The 18,168-nt window shown below is 42.1% G+C and overlaps 1 protein-coding gene across 1 annotated transcript in view; it reads left to right on the top strand.

Annotated features, from left to right (window-relative positions):
• Window positions 1-894: 894 nt before the first annotated feature.
• The window catches only part of GLI4 (GLI family zinc finger 4), a 32,771-nt gene continuing 15,497 nt past the window's right edge, over window positions 895-18,168 (top strand). Inside the window, exons 1-2 of the mRNA XM_036760980.1 lie at window positions 895-982; window positions 3,025-3,193. Coding sequence (XP_036616875.1) covers window positions 3,067-3,193 — 127 coding nt within the window. The 5' untranslated portion in view covers window positions 895-982; window positions 3,025-3,066. The remainder of the gene's footprint in view (window positions 983-3,024; window positions 3,194-18,168) is intronic.

The following is an 18,168-nucleotide window of genomic DNA, read 5'->3' as shown; positions in this document are numbered from 1 at the left end:
ATCGTCCCAGTCTTCTTTCTGTCTTCCTCCTCCTTCCCCTTTCCATCTCTCCTCTTCTGACTTTCCTTCCTCTCCCTCCTCACTTTCCTTCTAACTCACCTCAGCCTTCCCCCCATTTTTCTTCCCCTCTCCCTTCTCCCCTTTCTTTCTTCCCTCCACCTCCATCCCTTCCCTCCCCTCTTCTGCCCCTTTCTCCTCCTTCTTCCCTTCCCTCTAACTTCTCTCTCCTTCTTCTTCCTTCCTTTTCCCTCCCCTTCTTCACCTTTCTTCCTCTCTCCTCTCCTCCCTTTCACTCTATCTCCTCTTATTCCCTCTTTCCTCTCCTCCTCCTCCTTTCTTTTTCTCTCTCCTTCCTTCTCCTCTCTCTCCTTTTCTTTTCTCCTCTCTCTCATCTCCCTCCTCTCCTCCCCTCTCCCCATCCCTTTTCTTCTCTCTCCTCCCCTCTGCTTCCTTTCCTCTCTCTCTCCTCCCTCTCCTCCTCTCCCCTCTCTGTCCTCTACTCACCTCCATTCTCTCCCTCTCCTTTCCTCTCCCCCTCTCTCCTCTCTCCCCCTTTCCCTTATTCCTTCTCCTCCCCTCTGTTCTCTCTTCCCCTCCTCTCTCTCGCTCCTTTCCTTCCCTCTCCCCCTCCCCCTCTCTGTCCTCTCCTCGCCTCCCTTCTTCTCCTCTCCTCTCTCTCCCCCTCTCTCCTTTCCTCCCCTCTCCTTTTCTCCCCTTTTCCCTCTCCTCTCTCCACCCCCCCCACCCCCCTCTCCGGGCACGGATGTACTGCCCGCCTCGGTGTCAGCCCCACCTAACCCGGTCCACCGAGGCGCGAGGCGCGGAGTCGTCCGGGCTTCCTAGAGCGTCCTAGAGGAAGCATCGCGGGGGCGGGGCGTCCACGGGCCCGGGGGCGGGGCTCGAGAGCTGGGGACACTTCCTGTCCGGGGCCGCGGCTCAGAGTCCGGCAGGTGAGCGGCGGGGTCCCGGACGAGGGAACAGGGTAGGTGTGTTGGGCACGCGAGCTTCTCTGGCCCGGCACTGGCTCGGGCTCTCGGGGGCCCCCGGAGTGGGGTCGGGTGGAGGGGTCGCCGCGGGGCCGTGACCGGGGAGGAAAGGGCGGCCCCGCCTTGCCCGTCTAGTCCGGTCCTGTCCTTCCCTCCTCGGGGTGGGGATTGAGGGATAGCCCGGCGCGCGGGCTGAGATCCGCTGAGCCCCACCCCCACGCGCGCCCCCTGCCCTCCTTACGCCCCTCTCCCCGCTCGGACCCTGACAGCGTGCACTAGGTGGTAGCGCCTGGAGCCCCGCAGGCTGCCGCCCTCCCGGTCCCCACCCCCGGCATTTTCGTCCCTGCCCGAGTCCGGCCAAACCCCAGTCCCTGCGGCGCCTCGGTGGCCACCGAGACCTTCCCCTGCAACCACCCCGTGAAAGTAGGCTGAGCTGTGGTTGTACAAAATGAGGGAACTGAGGCTCTGAGAAGAGAGAAGACTTGCTGACAGCTCGTGTTAGAGCCGGGATGCCAATCCCAGGTCTCCTGACTCCGAGGCCAGTGCTTTTTTCCATTGCTCCAAGCCAAGGCTGAAATGCTATTCTAAGTTGGCGCTGCCTTGAAGGATCCGTCTGCCAGACCATTAATCCAGAGAAAGGCCTGTGTGTATATGTTTAAGAAAATACTGTACAGAAATTTAACACAATATTTTTACTTCTTATCTTGCCACTTACCGAACCACTGAATGTTTTTATGATATGACCGGGGCATTTTTGTTTCTTTTTTGAGGTTCAGTATATGTAGCAAGTAACTACTTTAACCAGATGTCCTATATCAGTTCTTCATCTGTAAAATAAGAGGGTTGAATTAAATCGGATGATCTGAAAGTCTCTTCCAGCTCTGCCATTGTATGCTTCTAATACTGAAAGCTTGATACTCTGACTCTTGAGCCTTATTAATATATGGACACTTTCAGTTTGAACAGACATTAAGTATCCACTATGTGAAAGGCACTATGCTAGGTTCTAAGGAAGATACAAAATTTGGTTAAATGCTTTTTGCCCTCATGGAGTTTAGAATGGGAATACAGTATGACAGACTAACGGTTACAATAGAATGTATATGAGTGCTTAAGAGACAGTTTGTAGCAGTGAATAGAGGGATCATCTTTGAAGTCAGAGAGACCTGGATTTAAGCCTTGCCTCTGACACATTTTAGCTATGTGGCAAAGCTCAGTGTCCCACAAAAGTTTCTACAAAAAAAGTTCTAAAACTTAGTGATCTGCAAATGCATTAGTGAAGGAAGTTTCCACAACCAGACCTGTCCAGCTCTTCTGTGACCCCATTTGGGGCCATCGGAGGCCAAATCTGACCACAGGTCTAATTAACTCAAGTCCCAGCTTTATCCACTTCACCACCTAGCTGAAGAGTATTACAAACTTTGGGTGGAGAGAAGAAATAATCAGGAAAGGCTTCATTAAGGAAATGATATTTAAACTGGACCTTTCAGCATCCCTGTCTATTGCCTTAGAGAAATGAACAGCAGCCTGTTTCAGTTGCCCTCTACCCATACAACTTGCTGGCTGTGTGAAAATAGACAAGTGATTTTATCTCATCTATAAAATGCAGATAGATAGTACCTCACAGGGTTGTTGGATTGAATGAAAAGTATTATATAAGTGATTATTAGTGACTGATTGATTGGGTAGAATGTATTGATGGGTGAAGAATTGAACTGCAGTGTCAGGAAGAGGATTTTTTCTGGTCTGCCTTTGACTCATATTGGCTATCTTACCATGGAAAATTGACTTAACCTCTCAGTGCTCCAGGAAATTCTTCTAGACCATAAGTTTCAGAATAGTTGTGTCCTATTTGGTAGAGGGAGCTCCTTCCCTCAGAATTCCCTAAAGCAATAAAATCACAGGTCTGGCAAAAAAAAAAAATAAACAAAGTGAGTCCCATAGTCCATCCTTCCATTCTTGGATGTGTTCCTGGACCCTGATATTTTAGGCTTTCATAATGCCACCCTCATCCTGCCACAATTTTCATTTTTCCCAGGTCTCAATTGTGCTACATCTTCAAGAAGGCTTCTTTAGGAAGATGGCAGACCTGGGGGGAGAACAGGAGTCACCTCCTGTTCCATCCCCCATCAGTTTTTCCTCACCTGGGATAACTCCTGGACCTCATCGCCACAAGGCACCGCTCCACCTCCATGATCATCAACATGGTACTCTCTTCAACTATATACTTCCCTACTCAGAACACTTATTTGTACTTTCCTTTCTATATCTACTTGATTACCATCTTTAAACATGTTATTTTTTTTCCCCTTTCAGTTTTGAAGTTAGCTAATACCTGGCATATAGTAAGCCCTTAATAAATGCTTTTTCATTCATTCAGAGCCCTCCTCAGTTGCCCTTTGCCATCCTGACTAGCCAAATGAAATTAAGCAAGTACAGGGATAAAATGGTACATTTATGGAATTTGGTGCCAGCAAACTAAATCCAGAATGAGAATGGGCTGGGTAGGCACAGGAAAAATAGATAATCTGGGATCACTGTTGACCACAAGCTTAGTAAGAGTCAGCCCTGAAATGCCATTGTGAAAAAAGCTAGTGGAATGCTGGGGTGTGTTAGAAGCAAATTCCTTGGCAGAGCCAAGAAGAGGATCTGAGTTTTATATCCCTCCTTCCCTGGTGGTGTAGTGAAAAGGAGCCTGGACTAGAAATCAGGAGAACCTGATTCCAGCCTTGATTCTGTGTGTGTTCTCACACGTGCCTCTCCACCTCTCTTGGTGTCAATTTTCTCCTCAGTCCAAAAAGAGAGAGTTTAGGCTAGTTAATCTTAAGGCACTTTGCAGCATTGACATTCTTGGATTCTCTGAGTATAATATCTACAGGCCAGAAAGTCATCCTTCCATTAGAATCTGCACGCATGCATTCACTTATATTCAAGATACTCCAGTACCTACTGTGGACTGCCTACGCTCAGTACTGGGAGAGATATAAATTTTAGGTAAGATTCCTGGATAGTTAGGACTGGATGGAAACTTAGTGATCAACTAGGACAACTCCCCTTTTTTCTTTTCTTTTCTTTCTTTTTTTTTTCTTTACAGTTGAGGAAACTTAGAGAGGTCCAGTGGCTTACCGAAAACCACAGCTCTACAGGAGCATCTTTGCATGACAGAGCCAGGACTCAAGCTAGGTATCCTGGTTTGGGGCTGTTTCCTTTTCACTATACTTCTTCCAGGGAGTTAGAATCCATTGATCCTCAAAGAGCTTACTAGTGGTTAGGCCTTTACAAGACTACCTTGTCTCATTTTAGTCAACACACTTCAAAAGGGATATGGAGGAAAATGATACTGGTCCTATAGAAGAAGCAAAAAATGGTCCTGAAATGTGGAAAACATTGTGGTTTTGGGGTGTGTGTGTGTGTACAATTGTACATATAATTTTTATGCACTTTCTTTGGTTTTATTGGTTAATATCCCACAAAAGTTAACTATTTCTATATTTTGTCATCCTTGCAAATTTGCTGGGTGTTAGATGAAACCTCAGAGTTTTAAAATTTTTACATTTCTCTTATTATTCGTGATTTGAAACAATTTTCCATTTGGTTGTTAATAGTTCATAGTTCTTCTTTTGAGGACCGATTGTTCATATCTTTTAACCACTATCTATTGAGGAGTGCCTCTTGTTCATGTATTTGTACTAATCCCTGTATAGTCAAATCTTTAACTGAAGTGTTTCATGTAAAAATTTATTCCCAATCATAGTTTCACTTCTTATACTAGCTCCACTGATTTTGTTCACACAAGAATTTTTCAGTTTATCTTTTGTGATCTCTGTCATCCGATGTTTAATGAACAATTCTTCCCATAGTTATTATTAAAGATACCTTCTTTCTTTTTCCTTCAGGTTTTTATGTGACCTTTTATATAACTTAGGTCACTTTCTATTTGGAACTTATGGTACAAAATGCTTGTATTTTCACTTAAAAATGAATTTCTATATACAACATGCCTATAACAGCTTATTTATTACTTTCTATATATTCCCCTCCTATTCTCTGGCTACTCATCTGTATTTCTTAATGTATTTTTACATTTATATGTTTGTAGTTAGGGATTCATGGCATTATGTAGAAGGTGTGTACGTTGCTCTGGTTCTTCATAGTTTGATCTCTTTGCAGATTTGTTTATATTCTTCATATGATCAAATTGTATTCTCTTAATAATTAGAGGCATCCAGAAGTGTAATGGCAATTTTAGAGAATAGTAATTCCACTTCCCTGGAAGTCTCCAGACAAATACTGACAAATACTTTGTCAGGGGCCCTTGTCAGTGGTAAAGAAAAGACTTGTTCAGATGGAGGTAGGTGACCTTTTAGGGTCATGTCCGATGCTGAGATTCTGTTATTCATTGTGATTCATATTACATTGATATACCACAAGCTGTTAGATATTTACCATGTCCTAGTTCCTTATAGTTATAATGCTACTATGTATAGTTTCAGATGGGTAGCTTTTTTTCTCTATAATTTGATCTTTATGGTAACAGTGATTTCCTAATTGTCAAATCTAATGCCTTTTTTTTCAATTCTCATCCCTCTTGATCTCTCTTTAGCATTTGATGCTGTTGATCATTCTTTTCTCCCTAATGTTCTCTTATGTCAAGGTGCTTTCCTCCTACATGATCTAATCACCTTCCATGTATTCAATAATGATCTGTGTAAAGATGATTCTTAGATCTGTTTATCCAGATTTAAGATCCTCTCTTCTGTCCAACTGCCTATTAGATATCTTGATCTGGTTGACCCATATACAGTGTAAACTTAATATGTCCAAAACTGAACTCATTATCTTTATCCCCCAAACCTCATCTCTTCCTAACTTAACTATTACTGTGGAGGTTACCACCAGCTTCTCAGTCACCCAGGCTGTTAATCTAAATGTAATCCTTGATTCCTCACTGTCATACCCTGTTGCCAATCTGTTGCCAAGTTTGGTTGATGCTACCTTCATATAATCCCCTTCTCACCTCTGACACTGCCATCACCCGTATGTAGGCACTGCTGATTGTTTTCCCTACCTCAAGTCTTTCCCCTCTATCCATCTTCCACTCGGTTTTTTAAATCATATTTTATTTGTTTCAGTCAGCAAAAATATATCTTCTCACATTCCCACCCCAACTCCATCCCACCCAACTGAGAACAAAATAAAAACCCCATTACAAACATGTGGTCAGTCAGTTAATGAACATTTATTAAGCACCTACTATGTGCCAGATACTATGCTAAGCACTAGGGATATACAAAAAGAGGTGAAAGAGAGTTTTTGTTCTCAAGGAGCTTACAATCTTATGGGGGGGACGTAACACACAAACAAATATCTACAAAGCATGCTACATACATGATAAATACAAAGGGAAAGCTCTAGAATTAAGAGAGGTTGAGGAAGTAAAAGATAGTAATTCTAGTAAAAGATAGGATTTAGTGGGGACTTAAAGGAAGCTGAGGAAGTTATCAGGTAGAACTGAGGAGCAAGAGTATTCCAGGTATGAGAGAGAGCCAGAGAAAATGCCCCAAGCCAATACATGAGCATCTTGTTTGTGGAACAGCCAGGAGACCAGTGTCCACGGATCAAAGACTATGTGTTGGGAGTGAGGTGTGAGAAGACTGGAAAGATAGGAAGAGGTTAGTTTATGAAAGGCTTTGCCAAACAGAGGAACATTTTGTATTTTATCCTGGAGGTAATAGGGAGCCACCAAAGTTTGTTGAATAGGAAGTATCATGATTAGATCTGTGCTTTATGAAAATCACTTTGGCTGAATGGAGGATGGAGTAGAGTGAGGAAAGTGTTGAAGTAGGCAGACCCATCATCAGGCTGTTAGAATAGTCCAGGCATATGGTGATGAGGGCCTTCACTGGAGTGGTGGCAGTGTCAGAGGAAGGAAGAGAACTTATTTGAGAGATGATGCAGAGGTGAAATTGATGGCCCTTGTCAATTGGATGTGGGGCTTGTATATGGAGGATGAGAGATAGTAAGGAGTTTAAGATGATTCCTCAGTTGCAAGCCTGGAGGACTGAGATGATAGTGTTTCCCTCTACAGTAATAGGGAAGGTAAGAGGTGAGGGTTTAGGGAAAAAGATGATGAGTTCAGTTTTGGAAATGTTGAGTTTAAGATGTCTACTGGACATCCAGTTTGAGATGTCTAAAAGGCATCTTTCCAAGGAGATGTGAGATTGGAGATCAGAAAGTTTTGGACAAGATAACTAGATTTGAGAATCATCTGCATAGAGATGGTAATTGAATCCATGGGAGCTGATGAGGTCACCAAATGAAGTACAGTACAGGGAGGAAAGAAGATCCCAAGATCCCAAGTGGAACTCTGTCACCCACAGGTGATATAGGGTATGATCTGAGAGTCCCACAAAGGAGAGAGAGGACTGGTCAGGTAGGTAGGAGGAGAACCAGAAGAGAAAGGGGACTTGAAAACCTAGAGAAAAGAAAGTATCAAAGAGGAGAGAGTGATTAACAGTGTCAAAAGTTTCAGAGAGGTCAAGGAGAATAAGAACTGAGAAAAAGGCCACTGGATTTGGCAACTAAGAGATTAGTAACTATGATGAGTTCAATCAAAACAAACTTCCACATTGGCCATGTTCAAAAATAATTTGGCTCATTCTGCATTCTAAGTCTTTCACCACTTTGTCAAGAGATGAGTAGCATATTTCATCATTAGTCCTTTGCAATTGTGGTTGGTAGTTGCACCAATTAGAGTTCCTAAATCTTTCATAGTTGTTTGCCTTTACCATGTTGTTGCCATTGTACAAAATGTTCTCCTGCTTCTGTTCACTTCACTCCATATTAGTTCATAAAAAGATTTCCAGGTTTCTCTGAAACCCTCTCCTTCCACATTTCTTACAGCACAATAATATTCCGTCATATTTATGTACCATAAGTTCTTCATTCATTTCCCAATGTATGGTAGCTCCTCACATTCCCATTCTTTACCACTACAAAAAGAGCTATATTTTTGTACATCCTTAGAGTTTGTTTTCCTTAGGACTACTCTCTAATTCTTCTTCCCCCTCTTCTCCTTCCATTTCCCTGTTGAGTGAAGTGTATTTCTGTACCCAACTGTGTGAGAGTGTGTGTGTGTTTGTGTGTCTATGCCTGTGTGTGTCCTTTCTTCCTTTGAAGAGTTAAGATGATAGTGATCTTCAAGTGTCAGTTACTTCTCACCACCCTCTCCTTGTTTATATAGATGTCTAGTTGTGCGCTCTGATGATGTGAGGTAATTTCCCTATCCTTCCTTTCTTTTCTCCCTCCCCCAGTGTATTCCTCTTTCTTTCCATCTCTTCAGATCATCAAGACATAACAGAACCACTCCTAGGCCTTGTCTACTTAAACTCCCTCTATGACCCCTGATGATGTTAGGGTTCAGAGGAGACAAATGTATCCTCTCCCCATATTGGAATGTCAGCAGTTTATTCTTGTTTAGTCCCTTATGATTGTTCTTTCATGTTTATCTGTTAATGTTTTTCGTCACTCAAACACAACATTTGAACCTCAAAATTTCTCTTTAGCTTTATCTTTTCATCAGGAATTCTTGGAAATTATCTGTTTCCTTAAAGGTCCATTTTTTCCTCCTGCAGCATTATGTATTCAGTTTTGCTGGATAAGTTATTCTTGCAGGTAAGCATATATCATTTGCCTTCTGAAATATTGTATTCCAAGTTCTCTGCTACTTTATTATGGTGGCTGCTAAATCATGTGTGATCTTCACTGTGACTCTTCTTTCTTTGACCTGGAAACTCTGGATTTCAGCTATGATGTTCCTGGGAGTTTTCATTTTGGGACTTTTTCCAGACCCCACTTTGCTTTCTGATTCTAAGAAACCTGGGCAATTTTCTTTTAAAATTTCTTCAAATGTCACATCTAGGCTCTTTTTTTTGCTCATGTCATTCAGATTGTCCAGTGATTCTTAAATTTTTTTCCCAATCTATTTTCCAGGTCAGTCGGTTTTGTTTTTTTGTTTGGTTTTTTTTTTTTCGCTATATCTTACATTTTCTTCATTTTCAGTCTTTCGACTTGTTTTAATATTTCTTCTTGTCTCACAAAGTCATTGGCCTCTATTTGGTCCATTCCAATTTTAAGGGATTTTGTTATTTGGACAAAGTTTTGTATGTCTTACACCAAGCTGTTAGTTTTCCTTTCTAATTCTTTCTTCCATAGCTCTCATTTCTTATCATTTTTTTTCTCAAGAATCCCAACTCCATTTATAAAAATATTTCTAAACTTTTTTTTTTCATTCTTGCTTTATCTCTTTGTGTCTAAGCTGTTTTCCTTTGAGCCTTTGTTTGTAGATGTTTTGGACTCACTCTGTTCTAGGTTTATGTCTTGAGCTTCTCTGTCACCATATTACATTATTATGGTAGGATTCTTTTTTTGGTTTGTGCATTCTTCCAGCCTGTTTCCTGACTTTGAACTTGATGTTGGGGCTGGGCTCTGCCATATTTCTGGAGGGAAGATCTTCGCTGGTCTATTGACACTCTCTTGATGAATTGAGTGTTGTCCTGATCCAGGATCTCAGGGAAAGGCTAGGGACCTGTAAACTTTCAGTGCTCCCAAAGTGGTCATAATACAGGACAAAGTCTGGCTGCTGCTGTCCTTGTCTGATCTTTGCAAATTTCTTACCTGAGTTTGGGACCAAATCACAGTAGACTGCTGCCAGACTCAGGTTCTGTCATTTCCAGCTAGAAGTTCTGTTGGTTCAGAGTGACAGAATTGTAGGCTCCCCTTTGGTCTGGGATTCCTTCCCTGCTTATTCCTCTATAGATTGGGCTAGGCACTGGAACTGAGCCTCTGTTCTGCTCTACGGATCTGAGCCACACTACTACTGCTGACTCCCCAACTTCATTCTTTCTTGATACACTGGCCCAGTGCCTCCCTACCCAGGAACACAGCCCCCATGCTCAGGTCCCCTTCTCAATCTGCCTTGGATGTATGATCCAAAACTGGATGGTAGGTAACAAAGCTGCCAGTTGGTTCCTATTCTCATCTCAGTGTCCTGGTATGAATCTGGTGGTGACCTGGTATGAGCCTAGGACCTCCTCTTACCCTGCTGCACAGCCTCTCCCTAGGCACTAGTATGCTGTACACATGAAGTGCTCCTTGCCCTACCCATTCCCAGTCTGAAGACCTCTCTGTCTCCATATGCCAACTTGGATTGGATAAATGACTCATGACTTTTTTCTGGATTTCTCGTCAGGATTTAATCTGATTTTCTAGATCTTTTTGAAGGACTTTGTGGAGATGAGCTTGGCTGTACTGCTTCCTACTACTCTGCCATCTTGGCCCTCCACTCATTTTTCAGGTTGATTTTCTTAAAGTGCTGGTCTCATCATGTCATACACCCCCAGCTTAATAAATTCTAGTGGCTCCCTGTTATCTCCAAGATCAAATATAAAATCCTGTTCAGTTTTTAAAGCCCTTTGTAACCTAGTGCCTATCTGCCTTTCCAGTCTTCTTATACCTTCCTCCTCCCTTCCACATGCTCTAATATCCAGTAACACCAGCCTTCTTGCTGTATCTTTAATGAGACATTCCACATCTTGACATGCCTCACATTCTCTCCCTCCTCATCTGTCTACCTCTGAACATTCCTGGCTTCCTTCAAGTAACCTCCTTCAAGAAGACTTTCAGTCAGTCAATCAACAAGCATTTTTTTGTAGTCACTGTATTGAAGGCAGTGTCTGCTCTATGCCAGACACTCTGCTAAGTGCTGGGGATACCAAGAAAGGAAAAAGACAATCTGTGCTCCCAAGGAGTGCAGTCTAATGAGGGAAATAATATTCGAATAAGTATGTGTAAACGAGATAATGCAGAATAAATTGGAGATAACGAGCAGAGGGAAGGCACTAGTATTGGGAGGGACTAGGAAAGGCTTCCTTAAGAAAGAAAGACTTTAGCTGAGACTTGAAGGAAGGAAACCAGAGAAGCCAAGAGGGTAGAGTTGAGGGAGAGAGGACCCCGCACAGGGGCTAGTCGATGAAAAGTCACAAGCAGGAGATGGAGTCTCTTGTGTGAGGAGTAGCAGAGTCTGTTGTCACTGTATCAGAGGACATAGGGATGAATAAAGTATAAGGAGACTGGAAAGGTAGAAGACACCAGGTTATGATGGGTTTTGAACACCAAGCAGTATTTTATGTTTGATCCTAGAGGGAATAGGGAGACACTGGAGTTTATTGAATAGGGTAGAGGAATGACATAGTCAGACTCATCCTTTTAGGAGAGCACTTTGGCAGCTTATCAGAGGATGGGCTGGGTGGTGAAGGACTTGAGGCAAGAATACCATCTAGAAGGCTGTTGTAGTAGTTCAGGTGTGAAATGATGAGGGCCTGCACCACGGTAGTGGCAGTGTCAAAGGAAAATATCTGAGATGTCTACAAAGGTAGAAATGACCTTTTGCGAGAAACCTTTTCCATAGACTACTGTAGGGAAGCTCTGATGATTCAGAGTCTCTGTATTGCAGGTTCCCCATTGGTCTGTGATTCCTGCCCTGGTTATTTCACAGCAGGCTTCATCATAGGGTGGAAACTAGAAGGGAGGCCCTGCTCTGCTCCAGGGGTCAGAGCCACACAGCTATCATTCACTTCTAAACTTGTTCCTTGATCAGTACACAGCTAAGGCCTGCAACTGCTCCTCTCTGCCCCACCCATGTATAGGTTACCTTTTGAGTCCAACTTAGATCTGTGACCCAAAATTGTCTGGAGAGCAATAGAACTACCAGATGGCACTCATTCCTACAACCTGCACTAGTTCAGGAACTCCCTGGAGCTGCTCCTATCCTAATGCTTCCTGCCCTTGTGCATAGTCTTTGTGCCCTTTTGGGTCACAGCAGCACTAGAATGCTCCCCATGACTCGCTTTTGTCCATACCCCCTTCACAGTGTCTGTAGACCTCTCTGTCTCCCTGTGCTGACCTACACTGGAAAAATGACTCACTGTGATTTTTTTCTCTTGGATTTCCCTATCAGGAATTACATCTGGTAGATATTTGTGGAGGAGGTTTGGTATAGATGGGCTGTACTTTCTGCCACCTTGACTCTTCTGCTTTGCTTGATCCTAGAGGACAAAATTGGAAATACTAAGCAGATATTGTAAAGAAGCAAATTTTAGCTTGATTTAAGGGAGAAGTTCCTAACAATTAGTCTTGTCCACAAGTGAAGTAGGCTCCTTTAGGAAGTAATAGGTTCTCTTTTACCACAACTCTTCACTGATTCCTTGTCAGGGATATTATAGAGCAGGGGTTTCTAGCTTGGGATCCACAGATCCCTGACAGGTCCATGGATAGGTTTTAGGGGATCTGTAAACTTGAATGAGAAAAAATAGATATCTTTATTTTAGTATGATGGTTTTCCTGTGTAATCCTATAAATTTTATACATTTAAAAACATTATTAAGAGAAGGCATCCATAGATTTAACCAGATTGCTGGGGCAGGGATGGAGGGAAAGGAGGTCCATGACATAGAAAAGGTTAAGAACCTCTTGTAGAGGGATTCCTGTTTAGCTGTTGGTTAGACCAGGGTTCTTCTTAGGTCTATTTCAACTTTGAGATTCTGTGAATCAGAGATAAATTTCTTCTCAGGATCGCAAAACAGAATGTGTAATGAATTCATTCAGTAGATAAATTTGCTGTGTGTTAGGCCGTATGCTCCATGTTAAAAATTATTCAGAGGGGATTAGACACAGTCCTGGCTCTATAAGGCAAAATGTGACATTGGACCTCAGGGGAAGAAAGCGTTAAACCTGTTGAGAAGACTTTTGAAGGTGAGGGACACTTGAGTTGGGTCTGGATGGAAGCATAGGACTTGGAGTTGGGGAGGACCCCTTCCAAGTTTAAGGCCAGTTCAGTTAGTTGAACTCTGGGTATAGAGAGATTGGAATATTGCATGTCCATCTTCTGTAGCCCTTTGGTCATTGTCGCCAGTATCTGTAGCTCCTAGTGAGCAGTATAGCAGAAAAAGCACTTGACTAGATAGGTAGAAGGAGGCCTGCTTCTACAGGTTGTTGTGTGACTTTGACTTACTTCACCTTTTAGAGGAGAACTTTAAATGGGAGAAATAATCCTAATAGTAGCTAGAATTTATGTACAGCCCTCACGTTTACAGGGGGCTTTACATTTGTTATCTTATTTGATTGAATCTCTGTCCTGTCTCCCTCATGGTGCTTTTGTGAGGGTTATATTACACAGTGAATATGAAAATGCTCCGAGAAGTGTTATATAAACATAAACTTTTACTGTGCTTATTCCAACCAAGCTTCCAGGGTTTTTTTTTAGCCCTTGCCTTCTCACTTGGGCTTCCCACAGCCCATCAACTGGGAATGTTTTGATGATGAGGTTGATAAAACTCTAAAGTGGGTCACAGACAGAGCTTGAAGAGTTTTTTCCCTCAGAGATCCTCAAGAAGTCAATAGCTGACCTCTCTGGGGCTTTAGCCCTGTGCAGAAGCCAAGACCTGGGACAGATGAGTTTTCTGACCAAACCCTAGGAGACTATGTCTGTACAATATGCATTTCACTTTTCACGGTGTTCTCCTATAAACAGCCACCTAGTGATCATGGTCTCCTTTTGAAATTATGGCATGAGGCTTAATTTTTATCTCCCTTCCTCTTTCTCTTCAGTCTCACCTCCCCAAAACCTTTTTATTCCTTTCCCCCTTTCCTCTCTGCATATTGTGCTTATCTCGGGCTGGCACATAACTCTAGCAGCTCCTCCCACCATCACTTCTTACTACCACCCCCTGCATTCCGTATCATGATAGATTTTTCTTTGAATGCACAAAGACTGAGTGGGTGTATCTTTCTGCCACATTTTTAGAGAATTTAATTCCATATTCTCTGCATCTTTCACCCCACAGATGCAATTAGAACCTTAGAATATGAGAGCTGAAAGTAGCCTTTGAGATCATTTAATAAGGATAATGTTAATAAACTCCTTTCTTAAAAATAATGTTTCACAGTTTACAAGTGCTTTCCACAGAACAACTCCATGAGACCAGTAGTGTAAACATTATCCTCATTGTTTCTCTTTTTCACATGCGAAAACTCTCTGAGAAATTATAACATAGTGGCCACATAGTATCAGATCCAGGGTTCTATTCTAGATCTTATTCCAAGTCCAGTGCCAGTACCTCAGCCTGCCTCTCTAATCCTCTCTCTCCTCCCACCGCCTTTTACAGGTTATTTTAAGAGGCTTGATTTAGAATTGGAAGGGTTCATAGAGGCCATCTAGACCAAGATTATGAGACTTGCCAAGGTTTCTTACACATAGTAAGTGGCAGAGCTGGGATTCAAACCCAGATCCTCAGACTCTAAATCCAGGGATCTTTCTTAAGACAACATACAGCTTCCCGTGAACTCATGGTCTCTTGATTAATCAGAATCTTAGAGCTGGAAGGGAATATGTAGAGCTCAAGTAATCCAATCATTGCCTGCTTGAGTTGTCCAAAGGATATCCTTAAGAACCCCAAGTCTTGAATCTTAGGCCAAGAATCTTTGTATTGTTTGTCTTTAAGACCCACTGATAGAAGACTAATAGCTAATTGTGGTTGAGCTCAGCAAGAAAGGCAACATTCCAACTCTAGCCAGTCACCTGAAAGGAACTGAAGCCTCTCTTATGACCCAGAGCTTCTCCAGATACGTGCCTCCAGGGTGTGTGAAAATAATTATGGCAGTAGTTTCAACACATTTGTCAGCTATGTATTCCTGGTAGACCCCTCTGCCCAGCCCTGAGTACTTGCAAAGCATAAAAGTGACACATGCCCCAATAGAGGCATAAGACATAATGTTGTGTGTTAAATACTTCAGAAAGGTGAAAAGCAGAGTGTTCCATCGGATTCTCATTTGAAAGAACCTTGGAGATAATTTATGTAGTTAGCACGCTTCCCCCAATGAGGACTTGAACCCATCTTCCAAATCTAATACTTGTTCTGGTTATTACTGATCAAGGGAGGTTCTTTGGAGGGGGTGACATAGGAGTTGAGCTAGAATCCTGACAAATACAATGGGAACAGATGGACCACGTTTGAGGAGAGGACATCAGTCATAGGGTTTAGAGCTGGAAGGGTCCATAGAGATTATCTAGTCCACCCCCTTCATTTTACAGATGAAACACATGTAGGAAGATTAGGCAACTCTCTCAGAACCCCATAGAGAGTAAAGAGGAGTCTGTTTTCCAGCAGACTTTTGTGGGTCTTGTGAGACAGGGCTCGGATCTTAGAGGAATCACTTCACTTCTCCTGACTCCTCCACTGAGGGGTGAGGAAAAGGCTGCAAATATATTTACATACACACACATATTATTATTTCCTTTGCGTTCACTGATTCAGGCCTTAATACTTCAGTACTTACTGGGTTCATGCTTTCATCATCACTACCACTACAAATTCCTGTCCAAGTCTTTCCCCCATAGAGGATCTATCCAGTGATCTACAGGCTTTCTCTGTTGCTTTTTAAAAAGTGGTTTTGCTCATTCCAGTACAACTATGATCTCTTGCTCACTTTTCTTTCTGGCCATATATGTCCTTGATGTTCTCTTTTTTGTCAAGTCTGGAACACAAACCCTCTCAGGAAACACTACCGCCTCTTTGTTTTTTTTGTTTGTTTGTTTTTTAGCAGGGCAGTTGGGGTTAAGTGACTTGCCCAAGGTCATACAGCTAGTACATGTGTCAAGTGTCTAAGACCAGATTTGAATTCAGGTCTTCCTGACTCCAGGGCTGGTGCTCTATTCACTGCGCCACCTAGCTGCCCACCACCGCCTCTTTGTATCCTCGTATTTGTCTGTACTTTTTTTTCTTCCATGCATTTTTCCATTTTCATTTGGGTAATTTGCAATTTTGATCTAAGATTCTACATTCTATGATTAACAGCTGTATAAGCATCAGTGGGAGAATGGGGTGTTTTGTTTTTTTTTTACTTTGTTTTTGGCCTGTACCTGTGATTTCATCAGTATAGGGAACTCTTCATCTAAAACTCTCTCCATTGATGTAGATTGGAAAATTATCTGAAATGTAATTTTTAGCAAGTTTTGTAGGACCCGAAGAGTTTAAGTGACATTGAACCTAGATCTTCTACTGCTCCTGCAAGAATGTTGGTATTTTTAAAATGGGTTTTTATGACAGGGAGTAAGCTCTGGACCATTGAAAGTACTGTGGCCATTTCCCACATATGGTCTAGCTCCTTATTTTCAGTTCTGGGGCCCAGGTCATTGCCTATCTACTTTGCCTATCCAAAATATACCTACTTAGGGACTAATTCATCAAATGGCATCTTATAAATTGGATTATATGGATTCTCCATCCACTTGGTCTTTCCTGTATGGAATACTAGGCCAGTCTCTTTTGAATGGCTGTGGAGGTCTTGCAGTGTTCCAAGTCTCTATGCAGTTAGCATAGTATATTCAAATAGGAACATCTGGATGACATCTATTTATATTTCCCACAGCATATCTTCCATGACAGTGACAAAGCACCTTTTTCAAGCATATATTTCCCTTTTTGATGCCTCATTTGATTTTAATAGTGAGCAGATCATTGAATAAAGTTGTCTCTGTGGTTGAATCTGTTGTGGAATCAGCTATGATTTTAGTACATGAAAATATTGTTGGATGAAGCCTTTAAAACTCTTTTGCTTTTAACAAATCAAATGCCTTTGTAATCAATCAAAAAATAATAAATACAGAGAGATCTTACAGTCTCTGCACTTTTTACAAGGCCTGTATACTGTGACAATGTGGTGTACTTTACAAAATTGTCTATAAAAGACTGCCTGTTGTCTTCTTATATAAACCATACTCATAATACTTTTTGTGATCTATTCCATTCTTTCAAAACCTCACTATCTGGAAAACATCTTGAAAAATCAATCCCATAGTGCCTTTTAGGTTTTTTTGGGGGGGGTCCCCTGAGTGCCTTTTAAACTCAAGGATCAAAAATGTAACTTAAGCCATCTGTTATTATAGTAACCAAGTAAGATTCATGTCCTTTGGAGAAGCTTGGGTTCCCTAGACTTTCTGCAAATGATGGAATGAGTAATAAAGCATGTATTAAGCACCTACTATGTTATAAGTGCTCTGCTGGAGATACAAATGTAACCAAGCAAAACAGCTTATATTCTAATGGAGGAAGACAACACATAAAGGGGAGTTAGAAACGTGTGGAGGAGGTATTCACATGATGGCATGGTTTGAAAATGACTGGGATGTGATGTGAAGGCTTGATTCCAAGCAAGATAAGGAGGTGGTTTACTTATCTGAGCTCAGGGACCCAATGGCAGATACCAGGTGTTTCTACTGGGAAAGGATTGAGGCCAGGAAATGATACACACATTCTCTGGACCATACCAGGAGCTTTGGAAAAAGAAAACCTCTTAACTTTTCTGAAAAAAAAAAAAAAGTCAATTTGGTGTGAATCTCATTCTTTTCATCTCAGAATCCCTTCACATCATATCTTTCTCTCTCTACCTTTTCCCCCAGTCTCTGACACAGAGGTGGTCCTTCTCCTCTCCCAAGGCAAGCCCATTTTCATGTGCACTTGATCCCATCCCTTCCTGTCTTCTCCAGCAAATTGTATCCTCAGTCATTCATCCCTGCTCTTTCTCAAATCTTCAACCTCAATTAGCTAATTCCTTTTCTACTGCCTTCAAACATACCCAAGCCTTATCCATCCTTAAAAAATCTTCACTATACCTTACCATTCCCTTAAGCCATTGTCCTTATCTCACCTTCCTTTTTCAGCCAAACTCCAAAACAGTTGTCTAAACTCACTTGCCTTCACTTCTTCTCTCACTGTCTTGTTAAATCTGCAGTCCTGCTTCCAACTTCATCACTCAGTTGTCACTGCTCTCTCCAAAGTTATTAATGATCTTTGCCATTATTACTAATGATCATTGCCAAATCTGGTGGTCTTTTCTCATTCCTTATCCTTCCCAGCCTATCTGTATTAGACACTACTGACCACCTTCTCCTCCTGGAAACTCTCTTCTCTGGGTTTTCATACCTTTACTCTCTCCAGGTTTACCTCCTGCCTGTCTGGCTGCTCATTCTCAGTCTTCTTTGCTGGTTCATCATCCACTTTACACTCCCTTACTCTGAGTTCTGTTCTGGCCCCTCTTTGTGTCTTTCTAGATGCTTTTTCTGGTA

This window comes from Trichosurus vulpecula, chromosome 1, assembly GCF_011100635.1.
Source record: "Trichosurus vulpecula isolate mTriVul1 chromosome 1, mTriVul1.pri, whole genome shotgun sequence".
Classification (NCBI taxonomy): domain Eukaryota; kingdom Metazoa; phylum Chordata; class Mammalia; order Diprotodontia; family Phalangeridae; genus Trichosurus; species Trichosurus vulpecula.
The sequence above is the reverse complement of the archived record's forward strand: the minus strand, read 5'-3'. Positions and strand labels throughout refer to the sequence as shown.